Below are 19,357 nucleotides of genomic sequence, written 5' to 3'. Positions count from 1 at the left end.
GAGCATTCTTTCACGGAGTAGGTGTTGCGTGTGATGGTGATGTTATTCTTAGAATGCACCAGTAATCATCGCTCCGTGAAGATACCAAATGCCACGAACATTCCCCCTGTTTACCTTACAAAGATTTAAAAAATTACGCAAAAAGTACGTCGTGTTCTTGATGAATACATTTGTATAATGGATACTGGGTAAAAACAAATACTATAATGTACCTAATGATTTATATGCGTCCATTTATCCTCTTATACACAGCACTGCAACATGCTCCGTTCAAGAAAACTTTTTTGTGCCAGTGATTCTTCAATCCAAAATTTCAATATCCTGATGATATGTCATCGTTCCTTCATCGTGTATCCCTCACAATAACCACGGGAAATTTCGTTAGTAGGGTGTTTAGATGATCGTCGCAGATCTACCACAGAAATTTTCTCATAACCTTGGTTGCTGGAAACTGATTTTTAAAAGAGAGAACTTTAGTCTTCGTTTTTCACTTTCCAAGATTTTGCATGCTGTTGCTCACTGGAGATTATGTACATCGCCTGTACAAAACATTTTCTAAGTACGGTCGACGACTTCAATCTTCTGCTAACAGCCATTACATAAACAGTGGTGTCATTCTTTGATAGTTTTCCAGTAAGGTTGACAGCATGCAGTCATGCTCTCCTTTTGAGAACTACTCTTCCGTGGATAAGCCTGAAGTTGTTTCTTCTCTCTCTTAAATAGAGACCATAAGCCTATTTTCATCAATCTTCTCAAAGTTTCAAATCATTCCCTGAACTTTGTTTTGTGCCAGAAATTGATACTGAAAATGATTGTCAAATTCAGTACTAGAAAACAGGCTGTTGGAATGAATGAGAGGGGAAGCGATCTGGTACAGTTTTGCACGGAGCACAATTTATTCATTGATAGCCCTTTGTTTAAGGATCCTGAAAGAAGGTTGTATTCATGGAAAAGACCTGGAGATACCCGACGGTTATAGATAGGCTGCATAATGGTAAGGAAGAGATTTCGAAACCAGATTTTAAACTTCAGAGTATTCGCAGGGTCTGATGACTCCGGACATAATTTATTGGTTATGAACTACAGATCAAAACGGAAGGAATCACAGCAACACGGGAAAATAATGAGGTGACCTAGGCAAATTGAAAGAACCAGGGGTTGATGTTGGAAGTTTCAGATAGAACTTTAGGCAACTATTGAATGAAATAAGGGGGGGTGGGGATTTGGTGGAAGAGACCAAACAGTGAGGTCATCGGTCTCATGGGATTAGGAACGGATGGGTAAGGAAGTCGACCGTGCCATTTCTAAAGAACCATCCTGACATGAATGAAATAAGGGTAAGAATAGAAGAAAGATGAGTAGCTTTCGGGGATGAAGTAGTGAAGGTAGCAGAGGAGCCTATAGGAGGAATTTAAACCTGTAAAAGTATGCAATCTACGGGAAGCCGCCTATAGCGAAAATAAGAGAGAGACCTTTGGAGAAAAGAGAATGGTCTGTATGAATATTATGAGCACAAATGGCAAGCCAGTACTACGCAAAGAAGGGAAGGCTGAGTGGTGAAAGGCGTACATAGAAGGGCTATACAAAAGAAAAGAACCTGAAGGCAATTTTGTAGAAAAGGAAGGGGAAATATGTGAAGATGACATGGAGGTTGCAATACGGAGAAAAGAATTTGACAGAAAGACCTAAATCGAAACAAGAAGTAGACAACTATTCTTCTGACTTGCAAAGAACCTTGGCAGAACCAGCCATAAGAATACTATTCCATATGGTATTCAAGATACACTATGTGATCAAAAGTCTCCGGACACCTGGCTGAAAATGACTTACAAGTTCTAGGCGCCCTCCATCGGTAATACTGGAATTCAATAGGGTGTTGGCCCACTCTTAGCCTTGATGACAGCTTAAACTCTCGCAGGCATTCATTCAATCAGGTCAAGGAAGGTTTCTTGGGAATGGCACTGAGGAGAGGTATCGATGACGGTCGGTGAGGCCTGGCGCGAAGTCCGTGCTCCAAAACGTCCCAAAGGTGTTTTATGGGATCCAGGTTAGGACTCTGTGCAGGCCAGTCCGTTATAGGGGTGTTATTGTCTTGTAACCACTCCGCCACAGGCCGTGCATTATGAACAGGTGCTCGATTGTGCTGAAAGATGCAATCGTCATCCTCGAATTGCTCTTCAACAGTGGGAGGCAAGAAGGTGGTTGAAACATCAATGTAGGCCTGTGTTGCGATAGTGCCACGCAAAGCAAAAAGGGGCGTAAGCCCCCTCCATGAAAAACACGACCACACCATTACACCACCGCCTCTGAATTTTACTGTTGGTACTACACACGCTGGCAGATGACGTTCACCGGGCATTCGCCGTATCCACCTCCTGCCATCAGATCGCCACATTGTGTACCGTGATTCATCACTCCACACAACGTTTTTCCACTGTTCAATCGTCCAATGTTTATGCTCCTTACATCAAGCGAGGCGTCGTTTTGCATTTAGTGATGTGATGTGTGGCTTATGAGCAGCCGCTCGAGCATGAAATCCAGTTTTCTCACCTCCCACCTAACTGTCATAGTACTTGCAGTGGATCCTGATGCAGTAAGGAATTCCTGTGTGATGGTCTGGATAGATGTCTGCCTATTACACATTACGACCCTCTTCAACTGTCGGCGGTCTCTGTCAGTCAACAGACGAGGTCGGCCTATACGCTTATTTGCTGTACGTGTCCCTTCACGTTTCCACTTCACTATCACCTCGGAAACAGTGGACTTAGAGATGTTTACGAGTGTGGAAATCTCGCGTACAGATGTGACACAAGTGACACCCAGTCACTTGACCACGTTCGAAGTCCTTGAGTTCCGTGGAGCGCCCCATTCTTCTCTCTCACGATGTATAATGACTACTGAGGTCTCTGATATGGAGTGCCTGGCAGTAGGTGGCAGAACAATGCACCTAATATGAAAAACGTATGTTTTTGGGGTGTCCGGATACTTTTGATCACGTAGTGTATATCTCTTCCGTAAGCCATTACCATACGTGTCGAGACACTGTACTAATAGTTCGAGCCAGCCGACCTCCATGAAGTCAGGATGCGTCGTTGCAGCAGAACCTGACTTCATGTATTTTAGACTGTCCTTGTAGATGGGTATGGGTTTTTAACTGGGGCGTTACTGCGCACGTTTTCGATAAACATAAGCATTAGATCCATAGGAAATATAGCATGCTAAATTAACGGGCTATGTTTCCTCTAAATGAATTGTGCGATACCAAAAATGTAACTAAGATTTCACAAAATTCTGAAGATTTATATTTGATAATCGCTTCGGCTTATTCAAAAAGAATCCATCGCTTACTGCCTCCTGCAGTTGTATAAATGTTGTCGATGGCGTTTTCGATCAATAGAATTTCCTTTGAAAGGCCAATCGTTATGTTGGTATCTTCTGCTTTCTTTTTTGACAACGTTCACTGTATGCTTTAGGGGTACACTGCATTTTATGTGTTATAATAGATCTTTGTCACAACATTCGTTTGTACGGAACTCTTACTTTTGATTTTATCTTTTGCAAATTATGAATGGTGTTACAAATTGAAATAATTCTCTCATTCGCATTACTACTGATCTCCAAAACTTATTATTCAGTAATTTTGTGAAGTATTTCCCTGGTTCTAGAGCACACACTTACACAACGATTGCTTTAAATGAATTGGTATTCAGCTGTACGATACTTAGATTCAGTGTCTTACCAGATTGTGCCCATAGCACACTAATTGTGTTTATCCTATTTGGTGTGCAAATGTATGTCACATATTTAACTCTGCAAATTAACTGTCCGCTACGTAAGCTGTAGCTGCAGTTCGAAATTTCTGTTTGACGTCTGATGTTCGCTAAATCATATATGCTATCGCACACGGATGTACTAAATATTTCATCGGATAATATTGGCCCATTCATTTTATGATTGTTCTTCAGATCACTAATCTTACCTTGTCATATAAATTACGGGCTAATCTGAAATCATTGCTTTGCATTGATTAATCAGCTTTACCGAAAAGGGAATGGAATCGTAATCGTATTTGTCTTTCTTACTTTTATTTAAATAACTACATATTTTGCTGGAAACTAATGCTGCTTAAATACTGGACCCTTTAGGCTATCTCGTTGATAGTATTCTTATTAAGTGTATTATACTGAGCTCAAAATTCGTATTATTTCATTAAATAGCCTGCTAATCTTACCTGGTGAAATGTTTCTGAAAAGTTTTTCCCGTAAGTGATGTAGTCTTAAATGGAGAGACGATAAGCTCAATTGAACTTAATTGCAGTTTATATGTCTTCATCGGGATCAGAAATGAGCCCCATATAATACTTTCTTGATTCACAAGTTCCTGTAACTGTACGATTTTCTGAAAACAAAAATATTTATGTCAGGAGAAAAATTCTTTGTAGATCTTGAAAGGCATCTAGAAATCGGAAACCTCAATCTAATATAGGATTAAATGACAATAACGTTACGTCAGATTGTGGGAAGGAACGGAACTGATCAGTTCCTGGATCCCTATCAGTTTTAATTTTTCAGTAACCAGTAAAAAGAGTCTTTTATATACTTATACTTGAACAAGAAGTATTGAAGACAGCTTTTTAACTGCCTTGTAAGACTCAAAGTAATTGCCTAGTGATTATATTCTAGGATATTGTATAAAATGATTGATGTAAATTTGTGAAACAAAATATCTTGCACTGAACGAAGGAAAGTCTTTATCGTGAAACAGCCTAATACCTGTACATGTAGAGGACGATAAAACTGAAACATAAGAAATTTGCTGGACGTTCTTGCAGATCTTTGTGATTCAAAGCAATGCATTCCGGGAAGTTAATACTGTTTACAACGTTGTAATACACCAACAGAGTACATTGTCCTCGTATCAGATAGACGGGTACGTGTCGTTAGATGTATGCAATAAAAGTGCAATGTTTCATTACGTGGTATAATTGCTGGCTTATAACCTTTCTGAAGCTCCTGTGCTGTCGACAAGCGACTTCCATTGAGTGATACATAATTTATTCATGATTTTATTTGCTTTTTTCTCTAGTTTCATTCTCCTTTTACAGGGTACGCTGAGATCATCCAGCTAACCGTATACCGACGATATTCTTCAGAAATGACATGTTTTCACAGTTTTGCGGACTGTCCGCTGCGACGAATATTTGTTACAAGTTATGGATCTCTCCTGATCGGGAAAAAGAAAGGAACTTGTGGTGAACTGAAGCGTCGAGTCGGTCCTTGAAGTATCTTCAGCTTGCGAAACTAGTTGCACATTGCTTGCGATAAACAATTATATGGGTTCGAGATCCAGCCCAGCATGCAGTTTCGGCGTAACAAATCCTTCGTTCCTCTTCGTCCTTGCATAAGCCTGCGTTTATAATTCCATATTCAAACCGTTGCATCATGAATGACCAGAATGTTAAATAGCTTAGTCTTTCTGTATGATCGTATATAAACGTTACCACAAGTTAATATAACTACGTAACAGTAGTGGAACATCAACATCTTCTTTCACTTTGACTTCTTGAATTCTCGAAAGAGCTTCATTAGCTGCAGTTAAATTCCATGCACTTCAGATATAACGTGTTTAGCTGGGAAAGTATCCTAATCAGCTGCAGTGTTTCCCCCACATTGAATGGAGTTTTGTTTAGTAGTACTTGCTTTCTGTTCAGAGTTACCACTACGTTTAGGTTTCGTGCATCATAATTTCTAGCAAATTCCGCTTCTTCTCTTGGACTCTCATCATTCGTCATACTTAGAGACAAATCAGGTTTATTTCATATGAGTTTAATGCTTGTGACAAAAAAAACATTGTTCTACAACGTGTTACAGCATATATTGTGAAAAATCATTACGCTAAATGCTCTTATCCATATGTAGGAGAAAGTTCCAATTAGAGCTTTCCTTTTATATCGTTTTTGGGATCCTTGAAACTGAGATTTCGTAATGATTCAATTGTTGGGGCCATCAAACTGATGTTTCGACTGATGTGCTGAAGTCGACATGATGCCTGTGTGTTCAGATCGTTATTTGTTATCTTCCCATAAAATATTTTTTAACCTAAAAGAGTTACCTTCCACTTTGACTCTCATGACGATAAAATGATATTACTGGTCTTTGCTTGGACGTTTGAAAGTTGTGATTTAGAATCATATTTACAAGTTCTCACCGTTTATTCACTACACCTGCAACCCAGCTGTGCCGATGTTGATCTGTTACCCATACGCAGGATCGCGCAGATTTCAGCGGTAAATGAAACTGAGAGTTACACCTAGTCAAAAGTCTAGACGTCCGTCATTTCAGAAAGGTTTATATAATAACACTGAATAATCCAGCTCTCTTACCATCTCTAAATGGAGTGTACCATTATGAGCAGAACTTGACTCTAGTTGCACTGCCAACGCTCCGTTTTAACAATACTCCTAAAGTTGTAACGCCTCTTCCTCTTACATTTCCATACTTAGAGGTATAGTCAGCCTAGTAACCAAACCGAAATCCAATTATTCGCTATCTTCTACCACAGTTCTCACTGCGAACTATTGTTTCAGCCTCTGCTACTTGTAACGCTGACGCACAACAGAGGACCCATTTTGCAACACAGAATTACCAAATTGTTGTTAAAAATAAGAGTTGTCGTGCCAAAATAATACGCACTGCTGATCGACTTGGCTAAGACGTAACCACTGCTGAACACTGTTCCAATATTCTTGATTATCGAATAAATCGCCCTTTTTCTAAGAACCCTATTTTATAATCGTCCATTTCCATATCCTTAACTTACTTGTAAATACACTCCTGGAAATTGAAATAAGAACACCGTGAATTCATTGTCCCAGGAAGGGGAAACTTTATTGACACATTCCTGGGGTCAGATACATCACATGATCACACTGACAGAACCACAGGCACATAGACACAAGCAACAGAGCATGCACAATGTCGGCACTAGTACAGTGTATATCCACCTTTCGCAGCAATGCAGGCTGCTATTCTCCCATGGAGATGATCGTAGAGATGCTGGATGTAGTCCTGTGGAACGGCTTGCCATGCCACTTCCACCTGGCGCCTCAGTTGGACCAGCGTTCGTGCTGGACGTGCAGACCGCGTGAGACGACGCTTCATCCAGTCCCAAACATGCTCAATGGGGGACAGATCCGGAGATCTTGCTGGCCAGGGTAGTTGACTTACACCTTCTAGAGCACGTTGGGTGGCACGGGATACATGCGGACGTGCATTGTCCTGTTGGAACAGCAAGTTCCCTTGCCGGTCTAGGAATGGTAGAACGATGGGTTCGATGACGGTTTGGATGTACCGTGCACTATTCAGTGTCCCCTCGACGATCACCAGTGGTGTACGGCCAGTGTAGGAGATCGCTCCCCACACCATGATGCCGGGTGTTGGCCCTGTGTGCCTCGGTCGTATGCAGTCCTGATTGTGGCGCTCACCTGCACGGCGCCAAACACGCATACGACCATCATTGGCACCAAGGTAGAAGCGACTCTCGTCGCTGAAGACGACACGTCTCCATTCGTCCCTCCATTCACGCCTGTCGCGACACCACTGGAGGCGGGCTGCACGATGTTGGGGCGTGAGCGGAAGACGGCCTAACGGTGTGCGGGACCGTAGCCCAGCTTCATGGAGACGGTTGCGAATGGTCCTCGCCGATACCCCAGGAGCAACAGTGTCCCTAATTTGCTGGGAAGTGGCGGTGCGGTCCCCTACGGCACTGCGTAGGATCCTACGGTCTTGGCGTGCATCCGTGCGTCGCTGCGGTCCGGTCCCAGGTCGACGGGCACGTGCACCTTCCGCCGACCACTGGCGACAACATCGATGTACTGTGGAGACCTCACGCCCCACGTGTTGAGCAATTCGGCGGTACGTCCACCCGGCCTCCCGCATGCCCACTATACGCCCTCGCTCAAAGTCCGTCAACTGCACATACGGTTCACGTCCACGCTGTCGCGGCATGCTACCAGTGTTAAAGACTGCGATGGAGCTCCGTATGCCACGGCAAACTGGCTGACACTGACGGCGGCGGTGCACAAATGCTGCGCAGCTAGCGCCATTCGACGGCCAACACCGCGGTTCCTGGTGTGTCCGCTGTGCCGTGCGTGTGATCATTGCTTGTACAGCCCTCTCGCAGTGTCCGGAGCAAGTATGGTGGGTCTGACACACCGGTGTCAATGTGTTCTTTTTTCCATTTCCAGGAGTGTAATTCTGGAAATATTTGTCAATGTACGTCACTCAACAAATACAGTTATATCACTACTAGTGCACAACTGACCATTAAAACTGCAACACTAGGAAGTTGGCATGTATCAAACATCAAACTGGCATGAAGCCAACTTCCTGCATGGATATGCAATTTATTAGATTTTAGAGCAGCCGCACACTGTACGTATGAGTAATGCCATCTGCAACCTACGGGGTGTTACAAAGCGATACCGAAAAACTTCGAGGGGCTGTAGAGGGCGTCGTGAGGAGCAAACAGAGGCTAGAGCCCCGTGCCCGGAAACGTCATACAACGAAGCTATAGAGCGACGAAATTATGAGCGCCGGCGCTTGTGACTTCGACGTTCTGTAGTGTCGTTAGGCGACATTTCCGGACACGGGTTACTATCCTGAATTTGTCTCTCAAGACACCCTTTACAACTCTTCCAATGTTGTAGGTATCGTTATGTAACACCCTGTATTCACAGGGCGTCCCAGGAAGAATATAGTCAATATTCAGGGATATGACAGGAACGATTATTTGAAGCAAAAAAGCCTAGAGAACATGGGCATTAAAATGCATATCGCTGCCTTAAGAGCTATGAGCACTTCTTCACCTCTGATACTGTGAATTATTTTCTACTGCCAGATATCTGTTTTCCACATTTGGCTAGTATGGATCTAAACAAGAAAAACATATTGAGCAAACATGGGCTCTAAAGTGCATACCTTAAGAACTATCAGCACTTGTTTGTCTTTGGTACTGTGACACACATCTCTTATATTGAAAAAAGTGCTCATAGCTTTCAAGGCATGCATTTTAGAGCCCATGTTTACTACAGTTTTTTGCTTCGGAATGATCGTTTCTGTCATATACCTGAATATTGACCATTCCTCTTGGGAAACCCTGTATAAGAAAAGATCGCGTAGTGGGTTACTCATCCATAAATCTCATCTTTGTGAGAAGGTCATGTTACGCCTCGAGTAAGAAGAAGAAGAGTCTACCATCATGTCGGAAATTAAGAACTGCTGGATCGTGGCCTACTGAGTCTGTGGTTTATCGTTCCGAGATATTGCTAATTCCGTTCGTTTGCATCCCACTGTTCTCATGTGAATAGGAAATCGATGGGTTCAGGTGGGCCATGTTCAACGATATGCAGAATCTCAACGGTGCCACACGACTAGCCCCCTAGAGGACAGATATATTCTTCACTCAGCGGTGACGGTTAGTTCAACAACGTCACGTACTTTTAAGAAATGGGCTTGTTTGCAGCATTATTAGAATCCATACTAACAGTGTGACGACGTCTGGAAGACTAGATTTTAACGTCCCATCGACTACGAGGTCATTACCTCGGTTAAGGGAAGGATGGGGAAGGAAATTGGCTGTCCCTTCCATAGGAATCATCCCAATATTTACCTTAAGCGGTTTAGGGAAGTCACGGAAAATCTAAATCTGGATGCCCAGACCGGGAATTGAACTGTCATCCTCCCGAATATGAGGCCAATGTGGTAACCACTGCGCTACCTCGCTCGTGACGACGTCTGGAGCACCACGGACTGTCAGTGTGGCTACCATTGTTGAGGGTTCCATTGAGGTGGCGGCGGAAAAGAGAGGCGCGGCGACAGTGGTGCGTCCAACGAAAACAGTGAGCACAGGACAATGGCCGTATCGGTGTGTGGAGGCTAAAGGAGAGCGAACGGTGACAGGTAACATTTGTCATCGTCATAAGGGCCCAGTACTTGACGTGATGGTATGGACTGCCATTGGATAGATTACACTATCACTTATGATTCACATAGCCGCTAATTTGGACATCAGCCGTTACATTTCTTACATATTAACACCCGTGACGTTATCTTTCAACAAGAGAGCGCAGTACAGCATGTTTCCTTTGCTAACCGGACCTACTATCCAATAATAATATTATTGGACTTGGCCTCCTGTGGCCATTATCGGAAGCACACGGTGAGTTTACAGTTTACAAACACCGTTTCCAGTCTTTCGACTGTAGTATACACTGTGGAAGTCCGGATAACGTGCCTGGTCGCTAAGCATATTCTGATGGCCTTCAGCCGCACAGGGAAATACAAATACACGAGCCGACTGAAGCGCCTTATTCGCAGGTGGAATAATGCTGTAGTCGACTAATGCCTCAATACAGAGAGTGTTCGAATGTTGTTCCGGCCAGCGAATTGTCTTTAACTCTCTCAACTGAACACATTGGATAGTGGGTGGCCGAGAGACTGGCACGCCATCAATTGCAACTTCTGTGACTGATGAACTCAGGCATAAGAGTGGAAGTAGCATACAATGTCATATCCATCTCTGTCATCCAAGCTCAGTTCAACTCGTTGTCCAGGTGGGGTAGAACAATTGCAGATACCAGAGATTGGCATCTCTGTATACTATATTTCACACCCTGTACAACCTCAAATCACCTACGCATTTTATCATCTATTCTTCCTACCACAATGTATAACCACAACAAGTAAAATTTCGTTGATTGCAATCATTTCTGGTAATGAAATTTTAACGACCAGCAGTATACTTCCGTTCTATTGACTCCAAAGGGTTCCACAGGACCTGTAAATTATTTATAACGCCTTACTCGATTTGGAGGCTGAACTTTTCTTCCAGCGAGCAGATTCTAATAATCACTTAAATTTTAACCTGAATTTCTTTGCAGATTTCTTGAGATTTTGTAACTGTTGTTATGTTTCACGCTTTATCAGTTTCTTCCACAATTACATACTATCTTGCAGAAGGCGGAAATTTTTTAATACCTCACATCACCATTAGTGCCTCGGTATTCAAAGGCCTTCGGGATAATGATATTTGGTTATAACAACAATGACAAAGTTTGTGACATAATGTAAATTTATTTCACAAGAAACAAGTTTTTGTTACCAGGTATTGCTAGAAAAAAACATCTTATCAGTCATTTTCAAATGAATTACAGACGTGTTTAGTACTCTGTCATCCACCATGTGGTCAGTAAATCGCATTACTGAATCACCTGCGTGAGCCTGTGTTACATAATACTGTCACACGTCTGTGATTCGTAAAAATACTCGATGTTAACAACGAAAAATGCATAAAAGTTAATTATGCAGTTAATTATCTGCTGACAGCACAGTTTCAGAAAACTGCAGTAATCAAACGGTAAGCCCATGACAGTTATTGATAAAAACGCTGCATCGTTCGTAACAGAGTTGCATTTGAAATTTCGAGATGTCTTTACTATAACACAGCCGCCAGAAAAATGTGAACTTCAATACATTTTTGTGTTGGGACGAACATTTCTCATAGTCATAGCATAAAAGTTAGTGCATACGTAATGTATTTTATTCTATAAACTTCTTTAAACTGTAAGAAAGCCATTTCTCACCATACTGTTCATGGTATATGTCACATATTACCAAAGTAGAAATAGGACGGGAACGGCAAGCGGAAGTGGTAATGCTAAACAGGAGTTCTACGCAGAGATTTTAGACATGTTCGGATAGCTCACTAGTAGAATACTGCGCACAGAAGCCAAAAAACTCTTGTTACGAATTCCTGTGTGGGAACCAGTTTCAATTTGTATCTGATGTTGTTTTAAGTGTCGACTAATTTAGATTTCTCGAGAAGGTATGGAGCACCTTTACTTGACGCCTCATTTGTGTTTTTTGCATAATTATCTTAAACGAAAAATTATTGCTGCACCAATTCGTTACAGATATGTCGGACTAGGCGAGATATTCAAATTTTTATATTTCTGATCCATAACTGTTTACATACTGTCAATAATATCACTTATGTAATAATATCACTTCTTCTCTGTTTGGGAAGCGATTGATATTATACACATTTATAGCAACGCTTTTGTGTCAGACTTCTCATCTTTCGGGCCAGTTGTTATCAGTCTTATGAGCTTCTCTTGAAAAGGTACTATGCACTTCTTTTGCTAATCTTGTGCATCTTGTTGACATATAACGACACGCATCCAATTTTCGGAACCAAAGTGATGTTGTCATTTCAAATAACATTTATAATTGGCTCAGCTGAGTTTAACGAAATGCCTCGCAATCTTCTGGTTCACATTGCCTGAACACTATTTCATGTTACTGCACACACAGTCGCAGTTCACCATACGAATTAACTCATTTTCTCTTGCAGTCGTAGGTAACAGCTTTAAAATCTTTAAAATGCTATCTTTGTTTCTCTGCTTCACTGATCACTTAACTTCATGATTTGTTTGTCAACTACTTCAACTCTTAGATCGTATGTTTTAACAAAGTGCTATCTTAGAGTCAAGTCTAATTTTATGAATCTTTTTAATAGCGACTGAAATTTTAATTCTTCAACTAACTTATATTTCACCAGTTTACTGTCCAATATTTATACCACGTACAAGTAATTTCCTTTTATTTGTTCCTCATCGTGTTTGATCGATCAAAGGTAAACATTCATTGTAGGGAAGTGGGAAACTTACCTACATCGGCTTAATATATAATGTTTATACATTGCCCTTACAGTGGAAACAGGTGAGATTGCATGAATGAATGCCCCAGTGGTTGCCTTAAAATTAAATAAATATGTAATCGATGATATACGAATCAGATCTTCCAGGACCATTATTTGAAACTCAAGTGAAATGAAAAACAAACAAGAAGGTACTTAAATATATTTCAGCAGTAGCTACATTTAAGATTAGAGTATCTTTTAATTAAAAATAAAAGCTTAAGACATAATCCGTACCTCAGGATTTTGGATGGAAAATGGATTATCCAGTAATATACTTATTATTTCGTAGAAGTCATTCACGGAAGCGAGAATGTCATCGAGGAAATTTGTTTGATTCAAGTAGCTTTGGACGTCATGAAGCAAATCCAAGACTTGCTCTCCTTCACCTGGTAATAACCTGGTTAGTTTTTTGAGGAGAGCTAATGTGTCAGCGAGTGTTTCTGCTCCAGTTGTGTTTTGATATCCCAAAGTCAACAAGATAAACTGAAAACAGAAAATGCAATAAAAATAAGTATGAAAATAGTGTTCCATTACATTTATATCAGATATATATTACATATACATTTGCTTAGAAAAGGAGGGGGAAGACTGTAGGACTAGCATATTGGAAAAAACTGGGAGACCGATTTTTCACAATTGATACTTTAATTCTTAAAAGTTAAATTCAATAACACCAATGAAAATATAAAATTGCTCGTCGTTTCATAAAATTCTGTTCGTTAAACTGGGAACTGTACATTTATTGAGCTAATTTGGTAAAATGCCTTTCCAAAGACTTAGCAGGAGTAGAATGAGTTTGAGATTAAAAATGAGAAAAAAGAACACAAAATTACGCATCAAACGTAATGTGGCGATATGTGTTCCAAGAAGTTGTGCTGTAGGCAGAGAAAGAAAAGAAATATTAGGCTTTAGCGTCCCAACCTATGGCTGTAGAGAATAGATTTATTAACTTCGGGAAATAAAGGAGAAATTGATTTGAACTAAGTTTGTGGTGTTACTCGTAGGTTGCTTGTTAACAACCACTGATTCTACGGGGCTATTAGACATTTAGGAGACAATATGATGCAAAATACTGATCTATACAGAGCTTAGAAATGGAAAAATGAAAACGATAAACTAATAAATACTGACGAGAAATAGACAAAGGCATAAGTGAAACAGCAACGCTTCTGCTGGATAAAATATTACAGTATACAGAGTTCAGAGACAGGTAAAAAATCATGAAATTTTTAGCAGATATCAGCATAAATGAGTTGCTGCAGTCTTACTACTCGGCACAATCACTACTGTAAATGTTATTGCAATGGCACTTAAATTTTTTTTTACCAAGAATAAATTTAGTAATCATCCTGTATCCCTACTGAAAACGTCAGAATTATGGATAATTAATTAAATAACGGAAACATTTATGTTTCAGAAGATAACACTTTTTAGAAGTGGATATTCTGGCCATTTATGTACAGCGGTATCTCTTACATTCAATGAGAACAGGTTGTGGGAGAGAGTTCAGTTGGAGCATTTCCAAGCTTAAATAGCGTAAATGATTCCTGCCAACGCGCCGTCATCCAGAGACAATAGTGACGAAATCCAACCCACTATGAACCATATCAACATAATGCTGAGGATGAATGTCACAAAAAAGTAAATCAAAGTGATACCAGACCTCAATCAGCATCTCGAGCAATCTGTTTCTTTAATAGCAAACCGAGGTGAGCAATATAAAAGGAGCATCCAACACCGAGTGGAAATCTCTGAGCAATTTTCCTCAAGGAACCCAATAGTTTTCAACGAATGGAACAGAGTAACACTATCTGATGACTCAGCGTAGGCAGTCCACGTTTGCAATACAGTGAAACTCTTAAGTTGGAGGGGGACTCGAACTCAACATCTGCCTTACGTGGACAGTGGCTTTGTGAGTTACTCAAGCACTCACCACGGACTGCTACAAAACTTTAGTTTGCAACTACTTCCTAACGATTCCTTTCAAAGTCCAGAGACCCCCTTACGAAGCTGTAGGACTAGCGCCATTGAGATAAAGGAAAATGCGGAAAATTTCTCGTCCACCAGGCAGAATTCTTTTTCTGGTTTATCCTTCACACTATTTCAGCTACTAAGGGTACTTTACGAACAGAGGAAAGTTAATGAAGCTTGAAAGTTGGACGACCTGCTTCTTTCCGTAAAGCATATACAGTGACGAGCCAAAATAATGTGCGCACTGTCCACCGCAAAATTTGAAGGCACTGGGTGGCACTGCAGGCCCACGATGTGGCAAGGATAATACGAGGGGCGTTCAGTAAGAAATGTAGCGAAGTTCTTTTGTGAAAGCAGGTCGTTTTGTTCAGGATTCCAGGACACCATATTATTTCCCACTCTTTTGGCTACAAAGCACTATTTTTCAACATAATCTCCGTTGACTTACGCCACCTTACTCTGAGGGACTGTATGCCCTCATGGTACCATCTACTGGTGGATGTCGGAGCCAACGTATTACGGCATCAATAACCTCCCCATGACCCACGAACTTTTCCCCGAGAGTGCATACCTCAGTAGGCCAAACAAATAGAAGTCGGGGGTCCCGGGTTCGATTCCCGGCGGGGTCAGTGAGTTTCGCCTGCCTCGAGATGACTGGGTGTTTGTGTTGTCCTCATAATTTCATCATCTTTCATGAAAGTAGCGAGTTTGGACTGAGCAAAGTTTGGGAATTTGTATGGGCGCTGATAACCGAGCAGTTGTGTGCCCCAATAACCAGAACGTTATCATCATCCGTTACAGACGACATTTTGAAGGCTACGTAAAACACCGCCACCTACCGGAACGTCATGAAATTATAGAGGGTGAAGCAGTAATATTCCACGATGTCCCACAACAAATTTCGCATTTTTTCAAACGAAATGGTGCGAGAAAAAAGTTTTGCATTACTTATTGAACGCCCCTCGTATATAAATGAAGCAGAAACGAATAAGAAACTGCTATAGCGACGATGCGGGACCCATTTAGCGAAATCCGCTGACGTAAGCGACTTTGACAATAAACAGACTTTTATGGCCCGGCGTCTTGGAATGAGTGTCTGGGAAACGGTGAAGGTGGTCGGCTGTTCGCGTGATACAGTTGTATCTATGGAAAGTGACTGGACGATGGTGAAGCCACCACTAGGCAACAAGTTCTTGGATGCCCACGCTTCGTTATAGGACCTGGAGATCGGAGGCTTGCCCGGTCTGCAAAGCAGGATTTGCAGCGATCTGTGGCAGATATGACAATAGAATACAATACTGGAACAAGTACGCGGGTTTCGGAGCACACCATTCAGCGTACATTTGAATAAACATGTTGAATGAAATGTCATCCGATCAAGTCTTTAAAGTAATTTATTGAAAGGTCACGACCCGTTTCGAGTTCTTAAAATGCATCCTCTGGTGAGCTGTACATTGGAAGAACAACACATTTACTCTTCAGAAAAGCAAATTAAAGAAAGTGATCATGTTTAGGTAAGAAATCCATGAACAGTACACTTACAATGTCTTTTAAATCATTATGTATACAGGAAAAACAGTTATAGCCAAATCCCACTGTTCATCGTCAAAGGAATAAAAATAAGTCACTCACTATAAAGCAGTGGTCCAAGTTAAAACGACTGGGTCCGACAAGCAACCTATAAAATAACAGTATATTTCAATAACTAACAAAAATGGAAAAAATCGGAAAAACCGCATATGCCGTAAGGACATCCGAACTGAGCTAAACTGGCACAACACTGTGATAAGACAGCGCGGGAAATGGCAAATGCGTGAAGTTACATAACGGCCGACTAGAGGGAATGAATGTGCTGTACAGTGTTACTGAAGTAATCTTCCAACAAACAAGGGGATGAATGTACTGAAATTTTAAGGTAATGCTTAAAGAATAAGCTTCTAGGAACCAATAAACTACGACGGATGTTCTGTAAGTCTGTCGCTGACGTCTTTGTCCCACAGTTTTCGCAGGGTCGGCTTGGTTACAATCGGATTTGGCAAGGTTAGTGTGAAGGGATGGTCGGATGCCCTTCCTGCCTGGATGGAATCAGTGAACCCCAGCTGTCTGCGTTTAGTGTAAATCAAGAAATAGTGCGAACGTGTTCCAAATGTCTGCGAATCGTGTAGCTGAGCAGAGACGTGGTGACCAGCCCGGTATTCACCTAGTGGGATCTGGAAAACCGCCTGAAACCACATCCAGGCTGGCCGGCACACCGTCCCACGTCATTAATCCGCCGGGCGGATTCGATCTGGGTTCAAAATGGTTCAAATGGCTCTGAGCACTATGGGACTTACCATCTGAGGTCATCAATCCCCTAGAACTTAGAACTACTTAAACCTAACTAACCTAAGGACATCACAAACATCCATGCCTGAGGCAGGATTCGAACCTGCGACCGTAGCAGTCGCGCGGTTCCGGACTGCAGCGCCTAGAACCGCGTGGCCACCGTGGTCGGCTTCGATCTGGGGCCGGCGCGCCTATCCGAGTCCAGGAAGCAGTGCACTAGCACTCTCGGTGAACCTGGCGTGTCGAGGGGCGTTCTGTAAGTAATGTAACATAATTCTGAAAACAGGTTGGTTTTATTCAGGTTTCCAATACACCATATTATTCCTCACTATTTTGGCTACAAAACTTCATTTTTCAACACAGTCTCCATTGAATATGACGGCCTTACGCCACCTTTCTGAGAACGCCTTTATGCCCACATGTTACCACTCCACTGGTCGATGTCGGAGATGCTACTTCTCATACACAGTCGTTAGTTGCGCTTTATGGCCTGCCGTTAGGCGGCGGGGAACCCATTGGGCAAACACCTTTCAGTACTCCAACTGGTGGACGAATGTGTCATCACTACCAACAGAGACGCCCAGTAGAGCAACAAGATGTTTGATTGTGATCCGTCGATCACCTCGAATGAGTGTGTCCGCACGTTGTAACATTACAGGAGTCACAGCTGTGTGCGGCCGGCCGGCACGAGGGAGATCGAACAGATCTGCGCGAATTCGTTGCGATGATGACAGACGCCTCCACAAAGACTCACCCTGCTTTTGTTCTCTGGCAGGTCTCCGTAGACATTCTGCAAGCACCTATTAATATCTGTGCTGCTCTGGCTTTCCGCCGAAAGAAAATCAATGACAGCTCTCTGCTTGGAACGCATCTCCGTTACAGACGCCATTTTGGAGGCTACGTATAGCGCAGCCAATTATCAGAACTTCATGAAGTCGTAGAGGCTGAAGCGGGAATATTCCACGATGTTTCGCAACACATTTCGTATTTTTTCAACCTAAATTGGGCGAGAAAAAGTGTATTGCATTACATACTGAACGCCCCTCGTGTATTTCTACAGTGTTCTCTACCTGGTTTTCATATGAAATGACCTACAAGAGTTTTGTAACACCTCCGATTTATGTATCCCGCTCGATCGGGATGTGATAGCAGCCCAAATAAATATTAATTAATGTGACCGTGTACCTAATGGGGCTGGCAATCGGATTTGACTTCTACGGAGTTGTTACATTCCATTTTGTCCTTCTCAAATGCTGTAATAATGAAATGTCTGGTGACAAGAAGAACGCCAACACAGCTTCATTAATCAAGAACCTATATTCGTCTCTAAAACATAAGAAAAAGGAGACAGCCACTGCCTTCGTCATACATATTTAATTACGGCTAATCTCAGCACAGGCTTCTTCGTTATTCAGAATCGTCACACGCAAATACCATCACTGCAATCCAACACTGCAATCCAAATGATGCCGGCGCGGTAGACGCGAAACCAAAAAATATCGGCACAGAATATCACTGATCACTCTAGTAATTATACTTTTTCACTTCCCCGTATTATTCTAACACAAAGGGGTTAAACCGCGGCGATGGCCACTCCCTTTGGCGGTAAAGCTTTGCATTACAGCAACAGGCCTCTACACCGCTCGGCCCGCAACCTGGGAACTGACTTCAACTCTACACTCGTTCTCGCAACCCGACACTATCGATTGTTTGCCCTATCGACCTGTGCCGAGTGCAAACTTATAGTAAGGGCCTACGGACCCCTTACAGTTTGCATCAGTGTATCTGTTCATTCGATTCAGAGTCATCAGCTAAGTGACTTCTGTTCTCTCCAGCTGAAAGCCTTCAGTATATGTTTGACTGACATTTCTTGAGTAATGTCTGTCTGCCGTTTTTCTTCTTGATTTCTCTTCTTAAGCACTCCTGAGTATCGAATACTTTGGCGAATTACATTTTAGTAATTTATGATTAGATTTCAACATCGTAGACTATTATCCCGCAGACATTCACTTTATATAGTCATTAAGCTTAAGCGATTTGTCGAATGTAATTTATCTTAATTGCATCTCACTCTGAAGGTCCATCTTTTACCCGGGTGTCAGTACTACCGCCAGGACGCCAGTACCACTCTGTTGTTTCAGATAAACTGTGGGAATGTCCACCTGAGTCACTTTTTGATTTTATTGAGTAGTAAGGCTCATCAATAACCTACCTTAATTCATCCTTCCAGTTGCAACAAAATTTAACAGCAATGGATCGCTTCTCCATAAAGTTATGTTTCATTCTCTCTTTTTCATCCTCG

The 19,357-nt window shown here is 41.9% G+C and overlaps 1 protein-coding gene across 1 annotated transcript in view; it reads right to left on the bottom strand.

Moving 5' to 3' along the window:
- Window positions 1-19,357, bottom strand: part of LOC124556266 (adhesion G protein-coupled receptor L4-like) — a 370,316-nt gene that overhangs the window by 107,212 nt on the left and 243,747 nt on the right. Inside the window, exons 8-9 of the mRNA XM_047130252.1 lie at window positions 12,994-13,242; window positions 4,232-4,398 (exon numbers count right to left, since the gene is read on the bottom strand). Of these exons, the coding sequence (XP_046986208.1) occupies window positions 4,232-4,398; window positions 12,994-13,242 (416 nt within the window). The remainder of the gene's footprint in view (window positions 1-4,231; window positions 4,399-12,993; window positions 13,243-19,357) is intronic.

This window comes from Schistocerca americana, chromosome X, assembly GCF_021461395.2.
Source record: "Schistocerca americana isolate TAMUIC-IGC-003095 chromosome X, iqSchAmer2.1, whole genome shotgun sequence".
NCBI lineage: Eukaryota > Metazoa > Arthropoda > Insecta > Orthoptera > Acrididae > Schistocerca > Schistocerca americana.
Note: the sequence above shows the minus strand (reverse complement) of the source record. Positions and strands in the feature narration are given on the sequence as shown.